Below are 25,787 nucleotides of genomic sequence, written 5' to 3'. Positions count from 1 at the left end.
TTTACTCCATAATTTAATTAGAATATGATTACTAATTAAAATATAATAGGTAAAAATATGGTAAAATATGATAAAATAAAATAAATAAATATTTTTTAATTATTAATTATTAATTACTCATTACTATATAATGAATAAATAGATAATTCAATGTGGGAATTTGATGTGAATAGCCAAAGCTAAATTCATCTTATATTATTTTATTGTTAAATAATGAAAAAATAACTTCAAATATGGGGACTTACATGAATGGAATAGCCAAAAGGCAAATCCCTCTTACATTCATCAAAATTGTCCTATAACTTTGACTAATCCATTGAGGATGCTTCATATGGCAATACCAACCTAGGATGAGTGATTATGCTCTCTCACCAGGAATCGCTTTAAAATCTTGACAACATGCACTATCAAACTTTAAACGATTTGGCTGACAACTGATTCATTTTTATATAAAGGGTGATCCCCCTTGTTAAACCAGTTCATTGCCAACGATAAACAATGAGCAAAGCTACCAATATAAATGTAACACATACTGCTGCTTCTCATGCATTTAATGCATGGAGGACGTCCTCATAGTCTTTCATGTAATTATAAACCTCTTTCCCTCTTTTGTCTATTAACTTACATATTTGATCACTAATCTTTATCCAACTGTCCTAGCTGTCATTTTTATCTTTTTTGCATTATCACAGGTTAATTTATTTTTTGATTCATGTAATATATGCTGAGTTACAAGATAAAGAGAAAATAAAAGGCCAGAAGTGAAGAGGGAAGACTAACCTTTGATAATACATTGCAGCCTAAGAGGACAAAGGCCATGGAGGCAAGAAAATCTGTTCAGAACCTTGCTGAAACAATTCATTCCCTACTAGGACTAAAAGCCCATTTCACCTCCAGCTGGGTCAAATCGGTTTGTGATATAATAGGACACTTGCCATCCGAAGGACCATCCAATGACTTAAAAGCAGAAAATTCTAAAACAAGTACAGTTTCGTTTAGCAACAAAGAAGATGATCTGGCCAGTGCAATCTCAAAAATCAAAGGTAAATCCTTTGTTTTCAAGTACGAAAATGTATCCGTGGGTACAGGAAAATTTCACTCGCTCAATTTCCTCCTTACGCTAATGCCAAAACTTATCTTTTCCCATGAACAGATGAACTTGCTGCCTTAACTGCAAACATAAATCAATTAAATATTCAGAGAAGGCAGGTCCTCAATGATTTTCTGGACTTGAAAGGTTAGTCTTATTTGTCTGAAACTATTATTCTGTACATCTAAGTATGATATTTCGGCTAACTTTTCGTGAAAGAGTATTGCCTGCTTCAACCCATAAAATTTGAGTGGGCACCTAATTAGAAGGGTTCGATTCATTAGATAATAGGTCATCTTTAATCGTATGTAAATTCTTTACTGAGACATACTAATATATGTTGTAGTAATATATATGCTCATCATACTTGCACTGCAGGCAACATTCGTGTATTTTGTCGCATAAGACCCGTCGCATTGGGGGAGAATTTTGGCAGTTTTAAACCTATTGTAGCTATGGATTCAAGTTATGTTCTTCTAAGGCTTTCAGATAATAAGAGTAGATGTTACAGTTTTGACAAGGTTTTCCTACCAGGTTCATCACAAGGTGCGTGCTTGAAGTATATATGAAACAAATACTCCATGAATTCATTAGCAAATATAATATACTCCGCTATATGACCAATAATTAGATTGACAAATTTCAGATGAAGTCTTTTCAGAAGTTAAACCAGTCATTAAATCAGCACTGGATGGCTACAATGCATGCATATTTGCTTATGGGCAAACAGGCACTGGGAAGACTTTCACAATGGTGAGAACCGTCGTAAGTCATTATGGGAATATTAGTGCACACGTTCGATCGGGAATTATTACAAGTTAACATAACGAACCCAAGCAAGAATATCATGGTTTATCTTGCACCCAAATATAGCAGACTTGGTGCCATCTAACTTTATGGCATGCCATGATCTGGCTTATCTTTTTTACGTTAGAAGTCACAGGTTCTCACTTTTACCGTATTTTAAGAACTCTTTTGTCATTTCTAGCTCAACTAAACATTGATAGATAACATTCATATTATAACTCATTACCTACTTTACTGATGGGTAGCATACTATTGCCACTTTGTAGCTTTAAATTAATCAAAGTTATGCCTAAATCAAGTCTGACAATACATGTTCCTGGTTTTTTTTTTTTTTTTTTAAAAAATGTTAGGAAGGCAGTCCAGATTTGCCAGGGGTGGTGCCACGAGCAATTGAGGCACTTTTTAGAGAAGCGGTGGATTGTAACCATGCATTTCTCTTCACTTTCAGTATGCTTGAGATTTACATGGGAAATCTCAAAGACTTGCTCATCACACAGCCAAGAAAAGCAATGGATCCCATGCCACTACGGTGAGATGCATGTATATAATGCTTTGCGGTTGTAAAAGATGTACCATACAGCTTAGAACTCTAGATCATCGCTTAGCTACTGGCAGTCATTCATAAGCAACATTTGGATAATCAAAGTATTTTATCTCATATCATCTCATTATTACAATTTTTTTTAAAATTTTCAAATAAAATATAATAAATAATTTAACTTTTTCAATTTTCAAAACAAAAATAAGATTAAAAAATAATATTCTAATAATATTTTTTTTAATTTTTATTTCAACTCATCTCATCTCATTAACTCACCATCTCAACATCTAAATCATCACTTTTGACTTATGCGTGTTAGAATCTATTATAATTGCTGCGAAAAGACTATTTGTAACCAAAATAAACTCATTTTAGCTGTAAATAATCATTTCGCTGGAATTAACTGACCACAAATAAGTAGTTTTCTTGTAGTGTTATTTTATTTTTCATTTTAATTTATTGACCTATTCCAACCCTTATTAGAATAGGTCAATAAACCCACTTGATTTTTTGACATTAAGATAAAAAAAATTCGAAGATGAAAGGTTGAACCCTACTATACATCAGCCATTGTTTTACCTTATATTCCACACTTCGTTTTTTTCAGTTTTATATTAAACTCATCACTATCACCTTCAACCTCTCTCTCCCCTCAATCCCTCTCTCCCTCCCTCCCTCCTCAGGCTGTCCTCGGCCTCTCTTTGACCCCTCTCTTTCTCTCCTCAAGCTCTCCTCGACCTCTCTCCAATTTCTCTCTCCTCAATCTCTTATTAAGTTTTGTTTTATAACGTGTTAAAGGGAGAGAAAAATAAATAAATAAATAAAACCCCACACGTCAAATGTGGGGTGTGGGATCAGCAACAATTGCTAATCTATAGAGTTTTTTCGAAATGTTTTATGCTATTTATGATTACTAATTTAGTAGAGAGGTAAAAAAGACTTTAATTATCGCTGATTTTCTAATACTTTGCTCTTTTATCATTTAAAAAAAAAAGAAGACTAGTCATTTTATTGTAGCTATTACTCATCATTATTTACTCCTTTGACTTCTTCACTTCTTAACAATTCCACTTTATGTCTGGTTTCTTTTGACAAACTGTTTAATTTAAATATTACAATTTTTTTAAACTTCAAGCAAAATATAAAAAACAATTCAATTTTTTTAAATTTTAAAACAAAAATTATATTATAATAATATTTTATTGAACTTTTATCTCATCTCATCTGTGTAACCAAACGAGGGCTTTAATGTTTACATATTTGCATTCAAGCAGCACAGTACACTTTTTAATTTGATGGTATTTGTCTTAAATTAAGAGGAGAATCAAGGGGCAGCATTGACCAATTTAACTTTCCATTTTTCCATGGAAAACAAAATCTCATTTTCACGAACTGTAGAGAAGACAATGCCATTTATTTTCACTATATATACAGTATGATTCTCAAGTACTTAAAACTGAATTTGAGACTTGAAACTGAATTGGGCCTGATCTCATTGTCACCATGAATATGATGAATAGGTTAATGGGAAATAATACTCATGGGATCTCTAAGTTTCTAATTCTTAGATGTGTTAAGGCAGTGCTTACGGACATAATTTCATACATTCTATGCAGCCTTTCAATCAAAACAGATCCAAAGGGTGGAATTGAAATAGACAATCTTGTGGCCTTCCAAGTGAGTGACTTCAACCAAGCATTGAGGCTGTATAGACTAGGATGCCAGTCCCGATCAACTGCTTCAACAAATTGCAACACGAGTTCCAGCAGATCACACAGGTAAGTTTTTTTTCAAGTATAATTGAAAGAACCTTCTACATAATTTTTTATTTTTATTTTGAACTTAGTTCTACAGGACCAAGAGCAAAGCTTGAAAACCATAAATCTGCTTCGAGTACTAACCAGTAATTTTAGAAACTGATCAGTGAGAATTAATAATATTCTGTTCTCAGTTTTTCATCTCTGTTACTTTCTTTTATAGCTTGATTCGCCTATCAATCACTTCTTTCGATGCTCCTGAGAGGCAAAGGGAGACGAACAAAGTTTGGTTTATTGACCTTGGTGGAAGTGAGCGTGTACTGAAGACGAAGGCATGGGGTAGAAGACTTGAAGAAGGAAAAGCCATCAACTTATCACTTTCTGCTCTTGGGGATGTCATCAATGCCCTTCAAAGAAAAAAGTTCCATGTACCTTATAGGTAATAGGGAACTCAAGTCAACAAAGCTTTATTCCTCAACGAGTTGGGGTTGGTTACATATTTATTCATGCTCTAATTCTCTGTCATCTATCTCTAACTAGAGCCATAACATTCCCCGACATAAATGAGAAAAAAGGTTCTCATAGAACATTGGATAGCCATCAAAGTTAGCTCAAGCAATGTAGGTTTTGAGACGAGCCATGGAAGGAATTTCAATTAAATTCCACTTTTTTTTTTGGTCGGCCCCTTCTTGGTCAGTAAGATTAATTGACTAACGACTTTCAGTTTCCGAAAATATATAGTGATGATTTATCAGTTATGTTTTATAATTGTCAATGATGATTGGATATTTAGGGGGCTTCTCTAGCATTACAAAAATGAAAGCCTAATGAGAACTTTCTTTTATTTCTGACAGGAATAGCAAGCTGACACAAGTTCTTAAGGATTCCCTCGGTAATTACTTTTCCTCATTGACCTCTTCATTACCTGTCATAATTGTAATATATGTCTAGTATAATATCATATGATGAAATTAAAGGTGAGAGAGACCAGCAGAGGGTCCCTAAGGAGCCTACTCCCTAGCTTTACCTTATCCATGGTATGAGATGGGTAACTGAATCCATATATCTGGTGGGGAGGAAGAGAGCATGGATATTTCGTTGGGTTTGTTCCCCTCTTATCAGTGCCTCTGGCATGCATGCGATTGTTCTTATTTATCACCTTGATAAAAAAACTTCTCTTTCCTTAATTCAACATCTTCTTAACTCCAGGAGGGAGTTCAAAAACACTGATGCTTGTCCATGTTAGTCCCAAAGACGAAGATCTGTGCGAGACAATATGTTCTTTAAATTTCGCTACAAGGGCTAGAAGCATTCATCTGGGGACTGAGGATTCTGTAAGTAAATTAACATTGTGTTTCTTACATTGAATATTTCTAGTAACATTCTAATGCTTCTTGTCCAAGTAAAGAAACCGGCACACTACAGACTAAACTATTAAAGGGGATCCAAATTTAAATTATATGGACCTAGTCAACAGTTGCATAGTTTATATTTTGATTTCTCTAACATAAAGAAAAGGTAGTAATGAGTTTGTGTTTGATAAGTTTAATGATGGAGTTCATCAAGCAGGAGTGTATGTGGTTAAGTGATCTAATCTAAGTCCAAGTGGTAGTAGGGCACATGAGAAGAATTTTAATAAACAATTGTGGTCTTTCTCTTACCTGAAAAGAGATATTTATCTTCGTGGTGTCTTCTACCCAAAAGGAGCTTATTTTTACGATCATTGAAGAAATTAATGGGCCTAACTCGTCTCATAAAACCGGTTGTATAAGAGAAGATTGTTCATTGTTTATAAACATGCCCAAGACCTTGTCTACAGCCAATGTGGAATTATTCCTCAACATCCTCCCTCACGTGCAGGCCAGTATTTTTTCTGATCCTTGTCACGGGATAAGTAGTATGGGTCCCCATTCATCTTGTGGCAGACTTTGATACCATGAAGGAATGCATTTTTTACGTCAAGTTGACGGATGGTCCATTTTTTAACAAGAGCTATTGTGATGATCATTCAAATGGTTCCAGGTTTGATGACGGGGGAGAAGGTTTCTGTGTAATCCAAGCCATCCACTTGATGATACCCTTTTGCCACAACCCGAGCTTTAAGACAATCTAATGAACCATCGGGTTTGAGTTTTGGTTTTAGTACCCATTTGGAACCAATAACATGCATATCCGAGGTGCGTGGAACAAGCTTCCAGGTTTTGTTTTTATGCAAGGCTTCAAGTTCTTCATCCATTGCTGCTTTCCATCCCGGATGAGCTAGAGCAGCTCGTATGTTATGTGGTTCGCGAGGGATACTGGCTGAGAACTTGGAAGAAGTCAAGGCGTATTTTGGGTTGGGTTTAACAATTCCTCTTTGAGACCGAGTGAGCATGGAATGTGAGGGTTGTGTTTGTGGTGCTTGATTTTGGTGAATTTGGGATTGCAAGATAAGTGGACTGGGTTCGATGTTAATATGAGAAATGTTGAAGGACTGCTCAGACATTTCAGCTTGCAAATGAGGGGATTGTTGGTCAGAACATTGTGGAAGCTCCATCTCAACGTCAGGTTGTGTAGAAACACCTATTTCTCTCCATAAAAGGCCTAATAGGAGGAGTGAGGTAATTCCTTATAAAGTCTAAGATGAGTTTGTTCCTAAGCAGTGTGGGACTTCTCAACACGCTCCCTCACGTGTGGGCCGGTATTTCCGGTACTATCATCGTGGGTAGGTCGCAGGAACCCATCATCAGTCATAGGTTAACCTGGCTCTGATACCATGAAGAAATTAATGGGCCTAACTCGTCTCATAAAACCGGTTGTATAAGAGAAGATTGTTCATTGTTTATAAACATGCACAAAACTTTGTCTACAGCCAATGTGGGATTATTCCTCAACAATCATGAGTTCCCGGTTCCATCAACTGGTATAGGAGCCATGTCCACATACAAGGAGATCCAAAATGCATTAATTGGGACTTTTATAGGTGGCTTGAAGGACGAGATTGCAGAGGAGATCCAAATGTTTAAGCCAAAAGCCTTGAAGGACACCATTGATTTACTGCGGATGTGATGATAAATTAAGCAAACAGAGTAATTGGGTGGTGCATTCTATTGATCAAACTACTACATTCAAGTGACTATCACTCATAGAATAAGGCTGTGCGTGTGAATCTGAGAGCTCCTTTTCATTCTGTTTCTATAAAGGGCTACTTGAGCTATTTGGAAAGAGAGACTCTAAAGCCTATTCCATTGGTAACTTTTCGGTCAAAAAACTTTGAGTTTCAGAGATCCTTTTCTCATGGGATGAGATGCAAAAGTGGCATGAAAAAGGACTATGTTTCAATTGTAATGAATGGTTCACGCCAGGGCATAAATGTAACAAGCCTCATCCTCAGGTATTCCTTATCGAGGAAGAGAATGTGATTGGAGAAAAAATTATTGGAAAGGGGATGATAGCCATTCAGTTTCCATTTTTGAACCTTGAGGACAAGATTCTTTTGGAAGGGGAGGAATGATAGAGTTCATGAACTAGGAGTATTATGTGGTCAAGTGGTCTAATCAAAGTGCATGTGGTAGTAGGGCACTATAACAAAAGGAGTCCAGCTTCCAGCACCAATACGAGGAATGTTAGCTTTTTAGAAGTTTGTTTACTTTTAAAGTTGGTTTGCGTTTTTAGTTTACTTTATTGTTTTGTCGTCTCAGCTAGTCCTCTACCGCCTTGAAGTTTATTTTCAATAAAGAACCATAGCTCTAGTCATGTTAGGTGCCTATTTAATAATGTTTTACTTTGAATAATGAGTCCTATTGTGATTATTATTGAGTACGGGCTTTAAGCTCTATTCAAAGAGCCTTAGGTCATTAATAAAATATATGAGATGAATTTTAATAAACAATTGTGGTCTTTCTCTTACCCGGAAAGAGAGATGTATCTTTGTGGTCTCTTCTACCTGAAATGAGCTCATTTTAACATCGTGAGTTCCTGTTTCAAACATTTATGCTGTATGTATAAATTAACATACTAGAGCCTTTATGATTGAAAAAGCAACCTGAAAGATGTATATGAAATTCGGTAAATATAGAACAGAAAATATGATAAATAAAATGTAAGAAAAAAGCAAACACATTATAAAAAGTTCAGATCAGACCTTAATTATACGATATCCTAGTTAATATATTGTTATTATCCCACAAATAACAGTTTCTGAAAAAGATGCACTATTTAAGATATCTGCTGTTGATACACGATTATTAAGTTAGACTATGCATTTGGTGCATAAAAGTAGATCCAATACGGCTTTGAGTAATTATAGCTCAATGTTGATACTCAAGAAAAAGACAGTTCCAATGACTAACTAGTGTGGTGCATTACCTGGTTAGTTGGCAAAAATTGCTATTCCCATCAACTCAACTTATGCTTAATATTTCTTTCTCTTCTTATGCATTTTGATATTTTGCAATTCGATATGACCTCTGAGGTGAAATTTCAAAAGCAGGAAAAGAGGGACCAGAGGGGAGTTACAATGATGAATCTGCAGCAAAAGATAAAAATCATTGAGGAAGAGCGTCGAAATATCAAGAGAAACATTGAGAAGTTAAATGAGAAATTAGACACACTAGCAAAGAGAGGAACAATTTCCAGTCAGGAGCTAAATGCTCCCCATTTAACTTCTGAACTGCCCCAACCTAATCTTGAAAGTTTAAGGAACAAGACTAGTGATGTACCCATAGGTCAAATGTCTCTGTTGCCAAGGTTTATGAGGCCAACTATTTGCAGCCGAAGAAAATCTGGAATAGATAAACAGAATTCAGAAGATAAACAAGAATTTCATGCAAGAAGAAGAAGGCCATTATCTCATCGCGCCGAGTCGGTGACTTTCCCTGTAAAGTGTAAGTCAGACCACAGCTCAGAGTTCGATACATGGAGAAGTAGCTGTTTGTTGGCTTTTAACATGAAAGGTAGTGCTGATATCGAAACAGAGTACAGTCAAGACACATCTGAATGTGATATTGAAGTGGTTGTCTTCCCAGAACAGGAAACATCACGAGGGAATTCTATTAATCAAAACGCTCACATTAGTCACAGTCAACAATATGGAAATAGACTGGAAAGTAAATATAGCTCCACAAGGTTTCTGGATGTTGAAAATTGGCTTCATTTACATAAAAAGGAACCTTTCATCATTACTAATTCTAGTGGGGGTAAAAGGGTTCTAGCTACTCCCATTCCAGAGAAGAAATGTAGGTCTTATGGACAGAAGAAAGAAAGTAAGTTAAAGGATGAGACAAAGGATACTTGTAGCTTTAAAATAAATAAGATCGTTTACCATAAAATGTTGAATAAACAAGTTGATGTCGAGGGATTTAGAAGGTCTGTTTTAGAAGAGGTGATTAACAAACCTCAACCACTTTTTGAGGATTGTCTCAATAAGGACTCAAGATCAGGTTCGGGTTGTCTATTGCATAAACCTGATGGTGACTTGACTATACAAACACAAGATTTTGTGCATGGTCCATCAATAATAGATAATGAGTGTGACACTTCTTTCATGCTACGTGATTTAGATTTTAGTATTGGTAACCCAAAGGAAGAGCCTGGCATCTCATTCTCCTCCCTGGAACTAGAACCACACTGTCAACAAGTGCCTACAGGAACAGATGTGGAAGATGGTATGGGGGAAAACTTGGATACCTCATCTCAAAGCTGGATGACAGGAAGAGAACGTGGCCCACAAAAACTGAAATCACATATGGCCCTATTTATGGTTAATCCACATCCAGAGGAATTAACCAGGACGTATGTGAGATCACAAGAATATGCACAGAACAGAGGTAAGGAATTATGAACGTCTTAATTTTAATGGGTAGTTCTTATTTGCTGATCCAGTTCATTGTTTCTCAAGCGACACAAGCTACAAGCTGAATTTTGTATCAAACAAATTCTGAAACATTTTCTGATTCTATTGTGGCCAGGAATTTGTCACCTTCTCAAACAAAAAATTCAGATTGTTTATGCCAGTGCACTTCTAGGATTGGGATTTCAGAAGTTGGGATTTGAACATGACTTCTTCTATGGTCTAATGCTTTAAAGGGTGCAGTGACTCCGTTGGCAATTTTAATGCGTTGAAGCAACAGCACTTGTGAGAGGAAGAATTTAAGTAGACTGAGTTGGAATTCCATTCATTTAATGCTGGAGGTCTGGTTGGAACTCTTGTTAGACCAGCAATGTGATCCTTTTATCACATATGATATGAAGGAACTTCATTCTAATAAATAAATGCATCACTCATGCACATATGCAGGACCATGCGATGTACAAAGATATTTTCATGTGCCATATTTAAATATGCCAATCTCTATAGCTGAAACTCTCCAACTGAAGGAACGACAGAGTGCCAAATGTTTTGGATGTGACACAGTAAAAGATGCGTTGACCATGTAAATATGTATCTCTGTCGATGTTCTCAGCAGATAAGACTTATAAAAACATTAGAGAAGTGATATTCATAAGCCTGTTTAATTATTATATTTTATCATTCTTTGATGTCGCACGCATCAAATTATTAGAGATTTTTTTTCCACTTACTGTAATGGAACCTTCTTACCAATGACTGCATTCGAGATAGTCAGTCTCCAAGAAGATGAGAGGGAGAGAGAGAATTAAGAGAGAGAGAGAGAGAGAGAATAGAATTGTATATTCTTTGTTGTTATTCATCCTCTTCAGTTCTGCTTTTATACATTCCTCACATCCATACGACATCGTATCATATTAAGATGCTTGCTGAAATTACATTGAATGACAGCGCATCACTTATTCTATTTACAACACAACTACTCTTATTAAAATGACAACGTTCCTTTAAACACATACGACACTGTAGTTATGATCCAGGCCGATGAAACTGGGTTTTGAAACCCGGAAACCCAAGTTCACCTGGGGTTCCGCTTGGATACCCGGGTATACCCAGAATTAGATCCGTTTTCAAATCCAGGCTAGAACCTAGCCCCGTTAACCCGAGTTATGATCCAGGCCGATGAAACTGGGTTTTGAAACCCGGAAACCCAAGTTCCGGGTTGTACGTAGTTTTTTTTTTTGTAATCAAAACTCATATGTATTAGATGTTTTTTTAAGAAAAAATTAATGTTGAAAAGCATAATATTAATGTATTGAACATAGTCCATAATAATAAAAATATATCAAAATGGAAAACTAAAAGTTTATATAAAAGAAAACTAAAGTTAACAACTAATAACCTTTTTAACTATATGCATGCAACACACAATACAATCAACTATGTTTGGTATTTATACATTACATTACAAAATAAAAAATATTCTATTAATAACAATGAAATACTCTACGGCTCCATAGAAATTGTTGAAGAATAATCTCATATTGGCTGTGGACAAGGTCTTGGACATGTTTATAAGCAATGAGTAATCCTCTCTTGTAGAATCGGTTTTATGAGATGAGTTAGGCCCATGAATTTCTTCAGAAATGAATCGCTTAAAATCTTGTTGCTAGCCACAACAACATTCCACGAGCCTCTAGTCCTTCTCTGAGATTTCATATCCTTCACCATCACCATCTTCACTTCACCCTTCCACATGTACCCGTTCGCCACCAATCTCAGTTTTATTTTAATTCCCATTCCCAGCTTTACACAAGGTTTAGAAATCCTTTCGGTACAACTACTTCTCTAGCTATGTGAAGGCCAGGCTGCTCTGTGTCCATGGTCTTGCAGGCAAGCCAATGGCCTTGATCTTGAAGTGGTAGCCATTTTTGTAAGTGTACGAAATAATTAAGAACCAAAACTTAAGAAATTAGCCTGTTAAAATAAGTCAGGTATTATTGTATTAATATGGATCAGAGGCAACATAGACAAATAAATAATAATAATAATATACAAATGAGTATACCACTGTATACATGATCATAAGCTCTAGGAACCCCATTTGTTTGCATCATAATAAGTTATAACATCTGTATCCAGTACTTGATGTCCACTATTTTCTTTCACCTGTAGGTGCATGGTAGAAAAAATAAGAGTGAATTGTCCCTAAACTTACTTTCGAATATGCTATCAGTATCAGTGATGGTTTTATTGTGGTGGTGCCCGGACTTTTCGTGCTGACCCGATTTTATCTGAAAGAGTAATATTATATACAGTCGTGAAATGCGTAAACGACGTGTAGTCGTTTTGAAAAGAGTGAGGTCCTCTATTAAAAAATTAATTTTTTTTTCATATGAATTCTATATTTATTTATGGAAAATGATGGGGACAACCGGCCTCGCGTCCTTGCCGCGGCCTCGCGTCCAACGTGGCAAAATAAAAACGGCGTCGTTTTCGCTTTAATGAAATTTTGGGCACGGGTCTTCAACGGGGTCCTCGTCTCCCTCGTCCAATCTCCCTCATTTCAAACCCACACTTTCTCGAAAGAGAAATAAACACTCTCTTCCACGATTGCCTTTCATCTGCACCAAGCCCTAATTTGTCCCCTAGATTTCGTCTTCGTCTGAGAATAAACGTAGATTTCGTCTTCGCGACGAAGCCACGACCCACGAAAGCTAGATTTCCATCAACCCACGAAATCCCACGAACCAAGAAGAGAAATCTCTTCGTCTTCGCGACGAAGACAAGTCTTTCTTGATTTCATCTTCGTGATTCATCGCTGTGGTTCCATTCACATCCCTTGAAATCGTCTCACTGGGTTTTCAGACACATCGCTGTGTCTCCATCAACCCAAGAAACGAACCGACGAAATCCCACGATGCCCGAAGACGAAATCTCTTCGTCTTCTCCACGAAGCCTGGTCTGACCCTTCGTCTTCTCCACCCACCTGTCAATCCCCTTCCCACGAACAAACGAAACCCTAACCCTAACCCGAAACCCACCCCCAACCTGAAACCCTAACCCTAAATCGAAACCCTAACCCTAACCCGAAACCCACCACCAACCTGAAACCCTAACCCTAAATCAAAACCCTAACCCGAAACCCACCCCCAACCCGAAACCCTAACCCTAACCCTAACCCTAACCCCAACTCGAAACCCTAACCCCAACCCGAAACCCTAACCCTAACCCGAAACCCACCCCCAACCCGAAACGTAACCCATACCCTCACTTCCACTAGCAACACAGTTTGGCTCCCAGGTAAGGTTGCATTTTCCCGGTTTTGATATCTGCAGCATTCTATTGTAGATTAACAGTTTCTATATCTGGGATTTTATCGTATTTGGTTAGTATTGTGAGTTTCTCTTTTATGAAGAGAAACTGATTCGTGGTTTCCTAATTTGTTTGAGGTTTTTGTTTCGTATTGTTGTATTGTTGTTCTGAGTTTATGAATTCCGTGGGTAAGGATATTCTGGAAGTGCTTGTTATCAAGTGGTGGTGTTGTTTGTAATTTAATTATATAATTAGAGGTTGTTGTGTTGGTTTACAGTTTCATAATCTGTGATGGTGTTATCAATTCATCTGTCAGGTAGTGCTGCTGTGAATAGGTTGTACGGTTTTGATATCTGCAGCATTCTATTGTAGATTAACAGTTTCTATATCTGGGATTTTATCGTATTTGGTTAGTATTGTGAGTTTCTCTTTTATGAAGAGAAACTGATTCGTGGTTTCCTAATTTGTTTGAGGTTTTTGTTTCGTATTGTTGTATTGTTGTTCTGAGTTTATGAATTTCGTGGGTAAGGATTCTGGAAGTGCTTGTTCTCAAGTGGTGGTGTTGTTTGTAATTTAATTATATAATTAGAGGTTGTTGTGTTGGTTTATAGTTTCATCATCTGTGATGGTGTTATCAATTCATATGTCATGTAGTGCTGCTGTGAATAGGTTGTACTGCCACTGTGAGTGTCCTGCTGCAGTGCAGCTTCTCTTTTAAGCCATGCATTTCCACATTGCTTTTACAATTTATAAAACATCATGTTAGAATGTCGTCGTCATCATCATCAATGTCTTCTTCATCGTTTGCAAAATGTACTTTGGGACAAGCACATTGCTTCTGTAAGGTCGATGCGACATTGAGATATTCAAGTATTCCAAGAAATCCAGGACGACCCTTCTTAGGGTGTCCAAAGTACAATACAGAGGTAATAACTACATTAGTTGTAGTTACAACATTTGTAAATTATATTGATGAATATGTTCAACATGTAACATTTGTGAATTTTCATTTTCCAGGGATTACCATATTGTAAATTTTTTAAGTGGGCAGATAGTAATCAAGAGATTGAGTTTCATCTTCAAGAAAGAAACAATGATCTGTTAAGGAGGGAGAAGGAGGTCGAGAAGATGCTGGACGATGTGGAAAAGATGAAGACTGAGCTCCGTAAAAGGGTGGATGAAATCGAGAAGAGAGAGCTGCTGGTATTGAACAGAGAGATAGTGGTATCCATAAGAGAGAAGGTGCTTCTGGAACAAGAAACTGTAATGAGGCGGGGACGGACACTACATCAGCTGTTTTGGGCTTTTTTATTTGTCGTTGCATTTTACTTGGTAGTTTATAAGTAATTTAATTGCTGCCTAGTGTTAGTATCTAAGTATTGGATTTTGTACTTTATATAAATAAATTAAGTTCAGTTATATGGGACTAGATAAAGCAACACTGTTTGGTGTTGTTTTTGTCGAATTGTTTGGTTCAGAATGCTTATTGGTTCAGAAAGGTTTGTAATGTTCTTGGTTTTTCATTTTTGAATGCTGATTGGTGCTTCAGTAATGCATTTGGACAGATTGCTTCAGAAATAATCCACTTCTCTATTTATTTTAGAATGCTTTTTGGTTGAGAATGCTTATTAACACAGATTGCTTCAGAAATGCATTTGGAGTTGTTTTCTCTATTTTTGTTTTGTATTTGATATTGTTATGTATATCTGAGTTGAGAACTTTCCAAGGGATTGTTAACAGAACACAAGCAGGGACTGTGAACAGAACACAAGCACTTGATTGTGAATTATGCAACAAAATAGCAAAGCATTCTATTCCTTAAATTATATTTTGGGCTTGGGTCACATATTGTTTGCCAGCTTTCTGGATGATTTATACAATGACTTACCTTGGCAGGGTACCATTAATTTCTAGATGATATATATATATAAGCATCTTAAATAACGAATAACCATTTCAAATTTAATAGTGCATTTTAAAAATGATTATGATACATATTCAAGTGTTATACCTCACATACTAACTTCCCCATCAGCCAAGAAAGCTCCTTTTGACGTTGAGATGCATGAAAATCATCATTTGCCACGGGTTAATCAGGAAGCAATTTATATTTGATCATCCTACCAAGTAATTCAAAAACAGAATCTAGGTCACCTTCCTGATGGAAAGCCTTAAGCATCACCTTACAAATTTCTGTATGAAGTCATCTGATGGTGACTTCATACAGCAAAATATTTTGCTTCATTTATTAGATACCTTTTGCACAATATTTTTATCACATCACTGTAATCTCTTGTTTGAGGTTTTAAAGCCCTTCTCCATCATTTGACGAAAGAATATTACACTATTGTATCCCACATGGTTTCAGTGCCCTCAAGTTGTGGAACAGACTTTTATATGTTTGTATTGATCCATGCATGTTCAGGGCTTTCATCTTGGCAAGAACAAAGAGGGCATCTTGAACTGTCTCAAATCTCGAAACAGCAAATACTAGCATATTCCAAACCACAATAGTTGAATACCAGCCCCTGAAACTAGTGAAGAGCAACTCACAAAGTGAAGGTGCAGAACCAGAGCCTACAGTAATTGAATAACAGCCCCTAAAACTATTGAAGAGCAACTCACAAAGAAAAGGTGCCGAAACAAGAGCCTACCAGAAATCATAAGAAGTCTTTAAATGACAAAATTCATACCATTCTCAATGTAACTAATGTTTTTTACAATCAAACACAGATGTCAGCTATAAGAAACAGAAAAATCCAATAACTTAAGGAACAAAAACTGTCTAGCTCCACGCAGGATATCCAAAATTTTTTACTCATCATGAATTCTTTAGCAACATTCAACATAATACACAACACCTCCAAAATACACAACAAATTTCCTCCAACCCAACATTTACAACAAATTTCCTCCAACCCAATATTTACAACAAAATCCCTCAAATATACACATAATATCCAAAATACACAACAAAGTTCCTCCAACCCAACATTTACAACAAAGTCCCTCCCTCAAATACACAAAATATATCCAATACACAACAAATTTCCTCCAACCCAAATAAATACAACAAAATCCCTCAAATATACACATAATATCCAACCTACACAACAAAGTTCCTCCAACCCAACATTTACAACAAAGTCCCTCCCTCAAATACACAAAATATATCCAATACACAACAAATTTCCTCCAACCCAAATAAATACAACAAAATCCCTCAAATATACACATAATATCCAACCTACACAACAAAGTTCCTCCAACCCAACATTTACAACAAAGTCCCTCCCTCAAATACACAAAATATATCCAATACACAACAAAGTTCCTCCAACCCAATATTTACAACAAAATCCCTCAAATATACACATAATATCCAAAATACACAACAAATTTCCTCCAACCCAACCATAACAACAAAGTCCATCAAATAAACAAAATATATCCAATACACAACAAAGTTCCTCCAACCCAACCATAACAACAAAGTCCATCAAATACACACAAAATATATTGAGTCCATGGTTACAACAAAGTCCCTCCCTCAAATACATTCAATAAAAAGTAGAACCCCTACAATACATTCAATACACAAAATGTTGAACAACAAACCCATTATTGCAACGGTTGTGATCCATCTAATCCAAATTGAATCTGTAAAGAATAAACAACAAAAAATATTTTTCAGGTAACATGCATAAACTTGAAAAAAAAAGCTATGAACCACTTACGCTTTCTTGACTCTGCATCACAAAGTGCTCTCGAGGTTGGGTTCCAGTAACATCTACAGCCACGCTTTCTCTTTCTGGAACAGCCTGCTAGAAATCAAACGTAAATATATAGCGAAATAATGGAAATTTGTAATAGGTTTATATATAAGTTTATTAATATACCATCTCAGCCGGGCCAAATAAATTCCTGCATACTTCTACGGTTGGTGTATCTCCTCTATCCGCGACTTGGGTATCTCCTCCATCCCGCTAATAATTATTTAAGAAACAAAATTACATTAACTCATTTTCTTCGTGAACAAAATATAAATAAAAAGCAGCTATGAAAATATCATCACCTCTTTACGCTTCCCTTTTGCTGGTGCTTTCTTGGTCTTTGCTTTAGCTTTTTGCATGTCTATCTCCATCCTGGATGCTCTCCTTAGAGATGGAGGTCTGCCTTTACCTCGCACAACACGCGGACTACGTACTTCCCTAGAACCACCAACCGTAGTGTCCTTTGCCGTACTACCAACATTGGATCCAATTTGAGTCATCGATGGGGGTTCTTAATTGGTACGATACAAATCAATCATTGCATATAACTTAGTACTCGCATCCTCAGTATGCTCTCTCGAAGCTGATGCAAGAGTAATCATCTGATAACAGATATTTAAAAGACTTGAATATCTGTTACAATCTGCCCGTTGTTCCCCTCCATCATAGCTGCTGTGGATTAATGTGTATCGTCTTTTAATATCTTTCCTCCATCGATCTAAAATATACATTTCTAGCAAAAATTTAATATCGTTACACCTGAATACGGCCAAAATATGCCGACACAATATCCCCCTCATCTCAAATAATCCACAAGAGCACTTTGCAACTGCATCTTCGCCACTAAAGTTCACAAAATGGGTAACCGGCTTAGTGAACTCTTCCAAACATATTTCATCCTCTACCATATATGTTTTTACTGCACCATCATTTTTATATAACTTTGGATTCAAGTCAATGATGCGGTTGACTTGCTGCTGAACTTCCTTAAATTTTGCATTCGTGTACAACTCTTGAAACCTCTTTTCGATCGGAGATCTAGATATGCAGGGGATTGTGGCATTAAATGACTGGAAGTCCGCAAGATTTTCATTCTCAATCTTTTTTTTCAAGGCATTATCAAATTGGTCTACAAACTCCTTCAAGTTTGTCCTAGCATGAACATAGCCATCAAAAAATGCATTCATGCTCTCGCTTCGCTGCGTTGTACTCATTCCAGCCCAAAAACACTCCTTCAGATATGCCGGTACCCAATGTTCACGCTCAACATATAGGCTCTGCAACCACGCATTCTCATGTAAGTTGTAAGTGTTAATCAACTGATCCCAACATTTCTCAAACTCATCAACAAGTTGGGTGTCATAGACACATTTCATCAATGCATTTTTCATCCCAGTTTTGTACGAACTATATGAGCCAAGCTTCTCGGGGACTTTCTTTAGTATATGCCAAAGACAAAATCTATGCCGGGTTTTTGGGAAAACAAGAACGATCGCATTTTTCATCGCTCTATCCTGATCAGTGATAATAGCCTTCGGAGCGATACCATCCATGCATTGCAACCATGTCTCGAATAACCACACAAAGGTCTCGGTATCCTCACTGGAAATCAGGCCTGCCCCCAACAAAATTGACTGTCCATGGTGGTTTACACCAACAAATGGTGCAAAGGGCATCCCATATCGATTCGTTAGGTACGTGGTGTCGAATGTGACCACGTCACCAAAATCTTGGTACGCTGCTCTACTACGAGGGTCTGCCCAGAAGACGTTCTTTAACCTCCCCTCATCATCTATATCCATCATATAAAAAAACCCAAGATTTTTGAACTGCATCCGTAAAAAGTAATCTCGGAGCGCTCCAGCACCACCTGCTCCAAGTCGTAAATGTCTGGCCTTGTCAATATAATTACGACAATCATTTTCCAAAAATGGGAGGTTCTCGAATCCACCCGCGCCAACAACAAGAGATCCATAACTCTTATTCGTTCGGATGCCAGCCAAATCATTTGTATCGAGGACCCTTTTTACAGCATCACTTACTTCTCTATTACATCGGAAAAAGCGAGATTTCTTTGTACTGAGGCCGTGGTTATGGATATTATGTACTGTCGTCAACCGAAGCACACCATCTTGCCTTAAGGCGTTAATCTTTGCCTTACATTCAGTTTTCCCTGTCGGCCGTGGGTTAGCAACATTCAACATCCTATTCCGGGCCTTCCCACCGCGAGCACAAGCAAGGGTGACATATCTAACAGACTCATCTTCTCCCCTCTCGGTCCGTTTTGTCATCACCCCAAACCCACATTTCTTACCATATTCCTTATAATAACTTAATAAATCTTCAAAGGAATTAAACTCCATTCCCGACTTTGGCTCCTCAATTGTATCATTACGATCAGCTTCCGTAGGACTTGGTCTATGCTCAGTACATTCTTCAGCTCGTGGAGATCCACATGGCGCTGAAGTTTCCCCACCATCAGGCCTATTATCCTCTGAACCAACTACTCTGCTTGTGGCGGAGCTTGTATTGCTGATAGGAGTCGGAGGTTCCATGATATGTTGAAATGGGTTGCCAACTAGATATGGTAGAAAAGCCAGTGACCATGTAGGCACTGGTCCAAAATAACCAGGCATGTAATTTGGAATGTTTGGTGCCGTTGATGGTATGGCCTAACATGTTATTAGATAAAGTTATTGATGTATTTTGGAAAAAAATATCGAGTCAACAATACAAATGTTGTTGATATATTAAATCATATAACATACATACCTCGGATGGGGGATTTGAGCTAGATAATGTCTGCGTACTTGGCTGTTCTTTTCGGTTTTCCATTCTGAAAATTAGTATAAATTATCAAGACAGCTAATTGACATTCAACATGTGGGTTTTTATAGCTGGAAAAAAATTAAACTATCGTGCAAAAGTATTTATGGGTGTTGAAACTAACAATTAAACAATTATTCAGATTATATTCCTGCGCAAAAGATTAAAAGGGCATGCTCAAAGCTTGATGCATGTACCGTGAACCTCGATGTTTCTCCACATGAACAATACATGACTAGATCAAGCAAAGTTCAAAATTTCGGCCAGCCACAACATGATGACAGCTCATCATAACCAAGTAATATTTAATTAAGAGCAATTACACGCATGGTGGCTGGCGGCCACCTCCATTTGTGCTTAGTTAAGTGCATGCTTAATTTAAAGGTTATGATTAGAATAAGCTTTTTATAATTTATGAGTAGCTAGTTAAAAGTTGTTCTTCTAATCTTTTGAGTTTAATTAATTACTAGGCGCCATTACTTTTTAAAAGTCTAGTTAATGACAAAATTCATAATTTTGTGGTGCAGATAATTAATGGCAGACCGAACTATTTCGGCCTAACACTTCATGTGGGATCTGATTAAGGATAAATTAGATGGGAAAGTTATAATTATCCACTTTAATTAATATTTTTGTTGATATGTTAATTATCCACTTTAATTAATATTTTTGTTGATTAATGAAGTATACAAAAGAGATATGCCTCCTGTGGGTATCTCCTCCATCACAAAAATAAATTACTTTGACTAAATGGTGAAAGATTTTTGAAGGGGAGATAAACAAACTTGCATAAAATTAGGAAAAACATACATGCTTCAGACTAACTCTGTATTATTTTCAGAGTAAATAAGTAAATAAGTAAATAAGATTTTTGTACAAATAACGATGATGTGTCCATACACCAACAGAACCTCAGGTAAGATTTTTGTAAGTAATCTGTTGGTGTCTGAATCTTATTTTTGGTGTATGGACACACCAATCAGTAAACATAAGTAAATAAGATTTTTGTACAAGTAACGATGAACACAAACATGCTTTAATGGGGTTCATACACCAACAGATTCCTCCGCACAGATTTTTCACATACAAACAAAAAGGACTTCAGCAACCCAAAGAGAACGGCAGAGACCTCAACCCAGGAAAATAAAAACCCAACAACAAACAGAACCCAGGAAAATCAAAACCCAACAACAAACAGATGAAGAACTCTTACCCAAAAATGCAGATGAAAATTAGTCTTCAAATCGAGCAGAGCAGATCGTGGGAGGGATCTCAGATCGCGCGCAGCTAGAGAATGGTTTGGGGCTCTGGTTTCTTCAAACGTAGTGAAAATGAAATTCCTCTTCCCGCGTTTGGTCTTGTTTCTGGATTTTGATTTCTTTTTTTTTTTTTTTTTTAATCGACTGACGTGGCAGTTGCCACGTCAGCCACGAGGCCGCGGCGGGGTTACACCCGGTGGTATATAGCAGTACTGTTTATTTATTTTTTTCAAAATGACTGCACGGTACTTGCACAATCACAACTGCAAGTATATTTACCTGTCTGGAATGATAATCGGATTTTTTTGTATCCGCCTATTTGGACGCGGTATGGTTATAGTACTTAGGCAGCGAGTTTAAATTTGGAATTCAGTTTTTTGTTTTTTTCATCTTTCATCCCATCTTGGTGTAAAAGCCCGTTTTACACCAGCCAATAAAATGATGGCACATCATTAGTCCATTCAGTTTCAAATAAACTTGGATGAACGCGATCATTTACATATATTTGGAGAAAGCATAAAGCATATCGCATGAAACCTTTTTCCCATCTCAACTCTCTCTCTCTGATGCTAGCTCCGATCGCCATCCTTTCAAAGCCTCCCGTTCCAGGTTTGAGCTCTATGAAATATATTGTATGATCTTAACTCTGGTCGTTGCCTTGTCCAAGCCTCCCATCCCAGGTGTTAGAGGTATATCAACATTAGATTCTAGCATTTGACATATTTATATCTTAAGCTAATATGTCTATATTTTCTATTATAAACTTTACTATAAGTCCTAAACATAGTAGCTTCACTATCATGGCACAAAGAAATATCTAACATCAATTATGGCCACAACTTTATGTCAAATTCCTCAACCATTTTGCCTCTTTCCCCACTACTTCTAAAACTACAAATTTATATTTCATTGTGGAATGTGGAATACACGTTTGTTTCTTAGAAGCCCATGAAACAGCTTCATTACCAAGAATGAAAACCCAACAAGGCGTAGCCTTGTTATCACTTGCACTAGTAAACTAACTAGCATCACAATATCCTTCTAATACACGTTTGCTTCATACTAGGATGACTCATATATCTAGAAAGTTTGCATACTGCAAAGGAAATATCTGACCTAGTGCAATGCATTGCATATATTAGACTACCAATTGCACTAGTATATTCTAACTGAGCAACTTCTCTGCCAGCATTCTCAGTTAATTTAAATGAAGAATCATTTGGGGTGCTTACTTCTTTAATTTCTAAATGTTGCAATTTAATAAGCATTTTCTCAACGTAATGAGATTGACATAAAGCATAGCCCCCACTATTAGTGGCGGAACCGGACATTTTTACGTGGGGGCCAAATTTTCATTTATGTAAAATAAAAGGAAATAAATCTTATGTTTAGTTCCACAGTAAATTGTAAGATAATAACCAAATATAAAAATTACATATCAATAAAATTATCGAATTTAAGAGACCTTTCATCTCAAAGGAAAATATATAATTTGCCATATGTATGTAAAAATAAAATTTTAAAAAGCACAAATTATCATCCCCTTCAAATTTCTTATGAGTGTCTTTTATGGAATAATATTCATCCATTAACAAGTGTTGTAATGATCATAATTTTAGAAATTTTGTTCTCAATAATAACTAACTAACAAGTGAATTTTTATAAACTCATCTTTTATTCTAGTACGTAAACTAGTTTATACAAGTTTCATATCAAACCTGAATATGTTGGTACCACATTAAGTATAATGCTACAATTGAGATCTCAAATAATTTTTTTCTTGCTTAATGAATTCTAAGGGATAAATTCAATAAAGTTCGGAGGTGCCGCCCTCCTTTAAAAAAAAATAATAATAATTCTAAGGTATAAAAGTTCTCAACTTTTTTTTCATACAAGATATCAAACTTAAATGATTATTCTAATGTTGATTTCGGTTTGTATTAAGAAGTTTAATACTGTATAATCAAGAAGTTTGGGGTCCATATTAATAAGTTTATTATTATCATAAATTTAATTTTAGTTCTAAGTTTTTTTTTTTTTAATTTACCCATCAAATTGAAGAATTGTTAGGGGCAAAGAAATTAGTTTTGAAGGAACGACATCATAATTAATACATGATATATAGAAATTAAATAAAACTTTGGGCCATATAAGAAACAATTAGAAACATTTATATGTATATATAGATTTTAGACAAATTTGGAGAATACAGAACATTTATAATTTCTTTGGGAGCTAATTCCTATATACCTAAAATCTTAATGAAAAATATAGGGGAGAATTGTGAATTATAAGAATTTTTTTTTTTTTTTTGGGGAGGGGGATGTTTTACACTATCTGCTATGCTTCTTTACTTTGACACCCAAAATAGTGTTAACTTCATTAAAATCCTTCATGTTGAACTTTGAAGTCAAACAACTTCAATGAATTTATGAGTAAGTCACTTCTATATTTGTTCCAATTATAAGTAAGTCATTCACATAAAGATATATTATAACACCATAACAATCAGTGAATTTATGCTAAATACATTTATCAGCATTATTATGCCTAAATTCATGAAATAAAATTACCGGATCAAATTTTTCATGTCATTGTTTTGGTACTTGCTTTAACCCATATAATAACTTAATTAATTTGTAAACTTTCTTTTCTTACCCATGCATAACAAATCCTCTTGGTTGTTCCATGTACACATCTTCATTCAGTTCACCATTTAGGAAAGTGATTTTAACATCCATTTGATATACAAACAAGTTATATATTGAAGTTCATAAATACTATAATGGATGTAAATATAGACACTAGGACATACGTATCAAAATAATCATGGCCTCTTTTTGCTTAAAACCTTTGGCTAGTAATCTGGCATTAAAAGTTTGAAGAACCACTTCATCATTGATTGCCTCTTTCCAAAATGCAACATCTCTAAAAATCATAGTTTCTTTAAATATTTTTAGATCTTCTTTTATATTTAATAAAATAAGTATCTTGTTTAAAACATATCTATGTTTCCTTCCAAAAGGAAAATAATTGCCTGAGATGATACAAAATCTGGATCCGGCTTTTTCTCTTTTCTAACTCTTTGACTTTTGCTTAGTACAATCAATGTGTTGGGAAAAATATGACACTATTAAATAGTGTCATATTTTTTGTTTCTGCTAAACTATTTTGTTATGGGGTATAAGGTGTACTAGTTTAACGTATAATGTCATTCTCTTCGCAGTACAAAAAAAATTCAGTAAGAAAATATTCACCACCTCTATCATTGTGAAGTATCATAATTTTATTTTCCTTTTGATTTTCAACAACAAACTTATCAGATTTGAACACATTGAATGCCTCATTCTTACTTTTCAATAAGTATACATACATATATATTGAGAAATAGTAAAATTAATAAAATATCGATTGCCTCCTCTTGTTAAAACACCATTTAGTTCCAAATATCGAAATGCAAAAGTTCTTATAATTGTGCATTTCTGTCTGTTTTAGGAAAATATTTCTTCATAATTTTCTCTTGAATGCAAATTTCACATTTAGCACCATGTTCATGAATATAAGGAATTAAACTATGTTTAGTCAAATTTTAAAGATTTAAAATTTAAATGTGCTAAATGATTGTACCGCAAAGTACAAGACTCAACAATATAAGCATAATAAAAATTATTTTATTAATACTTAGTTTAAACATGACACCACAAGAGTACCCTTTTCTAGCAAATACTCCACCCTTGGAAAAAATTACATTACCAGACTCGATTACGGTCTTGACACCTTTCTTAGAAAGCAAATTTGCATATACAAGATTTTTCTTTATTTTTGAGACATGGAGAACATTGACAAGAGTAAGTTTCTTCCAAGAAGTGAACTGAAGTTCCACAATTCTATTTCCCACAACTTTTGCAGAGTTGCGATTTCTCATTAGTACTAAATGTTCATTTACTGCATCTTCATAATCTCTGAATTGAGATATCTGATTACAAACATGGACGGTAGCTCTTGAGTCATATCACCAATCATAAGACTCAGTTGTGGTAGCCATATTTAACTATGTAATCATGCAAATTTGCATTTCAGAGACTATGGACACAATTTTCGAAGTCTCATTCTCGTTCAGATTTGCACTATTAGGATTTCCATTTTCTTTCTTGTATTTCTTCATATACCTGCACTCATGCTTAAAGTGCTCATTCTTACTGCAATTGTAATAAATTTTTATTTTCTTGTACTTATCACCATTTTTGAAAAAATCAATATATATTCTCTTATTTCCTCCAAAATTATTTTGAAACTTATTTTTCTCATCAATAAAGTTCACTTTAGATATTTTAAGAAAATAATTTCTTTTCACGAATTCGAGTATCCTCTCCAATTTGTAAATGTTTTTGAACTTGCTCTATAGTGAAATCTCGTGTTGTATGCATAAGTTTTTTTTTTTATAATTATTCTATGTTGGAGGAAGTTTGGCAAAATAGCTCGAGGTTCAGAAACTTCAACATTAAAGTCTTGAAGTTTATTCACCAGAGCTTACAATTCAAGGACTTGATTCATTAGACAAGTATTATCATTCATTGTAAATTCAAAATATT

At 35.6% G+C, this 25,787-nt stretch overlaps 3 protein-coding genes across 3 annotated transcripts; 2 read left to right on the top strand and 1 right to left on the bottom strand.

Annotated features, from left to right (window-relative positions):
- Positions 1-817: 817 nt before the first annotated feature.
- LOC109003728 (kinesin-like protein KIN-14T) lies at positions 818-10,673 on the top strand. Its single transcript, XM_035685464.1, has 11 exons — positions 818-1,043; positions 1,154-1,237; positions 1,469-1,636; positions 1,737-1,843; positions 2,248-2,426; positions 4,055-4,216; positions 4,419-4,634; positions 5,050-5,087; positions 5,405-5,529; positions 8,667-10,002; positions 10,144-10,673. The coding sequence occupies exons 1-11, from the start codon at positions 818-820 to the stop codon at positions 10,257-10,259; spliced, it is 2,757 nt and encodes a 918-aa protein (XP_035541357.1). The 3' UTR covers positions 10,260-10,673.
- Positions 10,674-14,104: 3,431 nt separating this feature from the next.
- On the top strand, positions 14,105-14,956 carry LOC109003347. Its single transcript, XM_018981454.1, has 3 exons — positions 14,105-14,263; positions 14,355-14,540; positions 14,816-14,956. The coding sequence occupies exons 1-3, from the start codon at positions 14,105-14,107 to the stop codon at positions 14,954-14,956; spliced, it is 486 nt and encodes a 161-aa protein (XP_018836999.1).
- Positions 14,957-17,622: 2,666 nt separating this feature from the next.
- On the bottom strand, positions 17,623-19,401 carry LOC109003341 (protein FAR1-RELATED SEQUENCE 5-like). The gene is made up of 4 exons (XM_035685634.1): positions 19,062-19,401; positions 18,361-18,980; positions 17,878-18,210; positions 17,623-17,712 (listed from the first exon to the last, which is right to left on the bottom strand). The coding sequence occupies exons 1-4, from the start codon at positions 19,399-19,401 to the stop codon at positions 17,623-17,625; spliced, it is 1,383 nt and encodes a 460-aa protein (XP_035541527.1).
- Positions 19,402-25,787: the final 6,386 nt, after the last annotated feature.

Source organism: Juglans regia, chromosome 14 (genome assembly GCF_001411555.2).
Source record: "Juglans regia cultivar Chandler chromosome 14, Walnut 2.0, whole genome shotgun sequence".
In the NCBI taxonomy this organism is placed as follows: domain Eukaryota; kingdom Viridiplantae; phylum Streptophyta; class Magnoliopsida; order Fagales; family Juglandaceae; genus Juglans; species Juglans regia.
Note: the sequence above shows the minus strand (reverse complement) of the source record. Positions and strands in the feature narration are given on the sequence as shown.

What these genes read in the sequence shown, in the direction of transcription:
- LOC109003728 (XM_035685464.1), top strand. Translation starts at nt 818, where the DNA reads ATGGAGGCAAGAAAATCTGTTCAGAACCTTGCTGAAACAATTCATTCC. An exon ending in AGTTCCAGCAGATCACACAG is followed by an intron (nt 4,217 to 4,418) that starts GTAAGTTTTTTT and finishes TTTCTTTTATAG; the next exon opens with CTTGATTCGCCTATCAATCA. An exon ending in AAGTTCCATGTACCTTATAG is followed by an intron (nt 4,635 to 5,049) that starts GTAATAGGGAAC and finishes TATTTCTGACAG; the next exon opens with GAATAGCAAGCTGACACAAG.
- LOC109003347 (XM_018981454.1), top strand. Translation starts at nt 14,105, where the DNA reads ATGTCGTCGTCATCATCATCAATGTCTTCTTCATCGTTTGCAAAATGT. An exon ending in GTCCAAAGTACAATACAGAG is followed by an intron (nt 14,264 to 14,354) that starts GTAATAACTACA and finishes TTCATTTTCCAG; the next exon opens with GGATTACCATATTGTAAATT. An exon ending in TCGAGAAGAGAGAGCTGCTG is followed by an intron (nt 14,541 to 14,815) that starts GTATTGAACAGA and finishes TGTTTGGTTCAG; the next exon opens with AATGCTTATTGGTTCAGAAA.
- LOC109003341 (XM_035685634.1), bottom strand. Translation starts at nt 19,401, where the DNA reads ATGACAAAACGGACCGAGAGGGGAGAAGATGAGTCTGTTAGATATGTC. An exon ending in ATCTCTTGTTGTTGGCGCGG is followed by an intron (nt 18,981 to 19,061) that starts GTGGATTCGAGA and finishes GACTTGGAGCAG; the next exon opens with GTGGTGCTGGAGCGCTCCGA. An exon ending in TGTGTCGGCATATTTTGGCC is followed by an intron (nt 17,713 to 17,877) that starts GTATTCAGGTGT and finishes ATCTGTTATCAG; the next exon opens with ATGATTACTCTTGCATCAGC.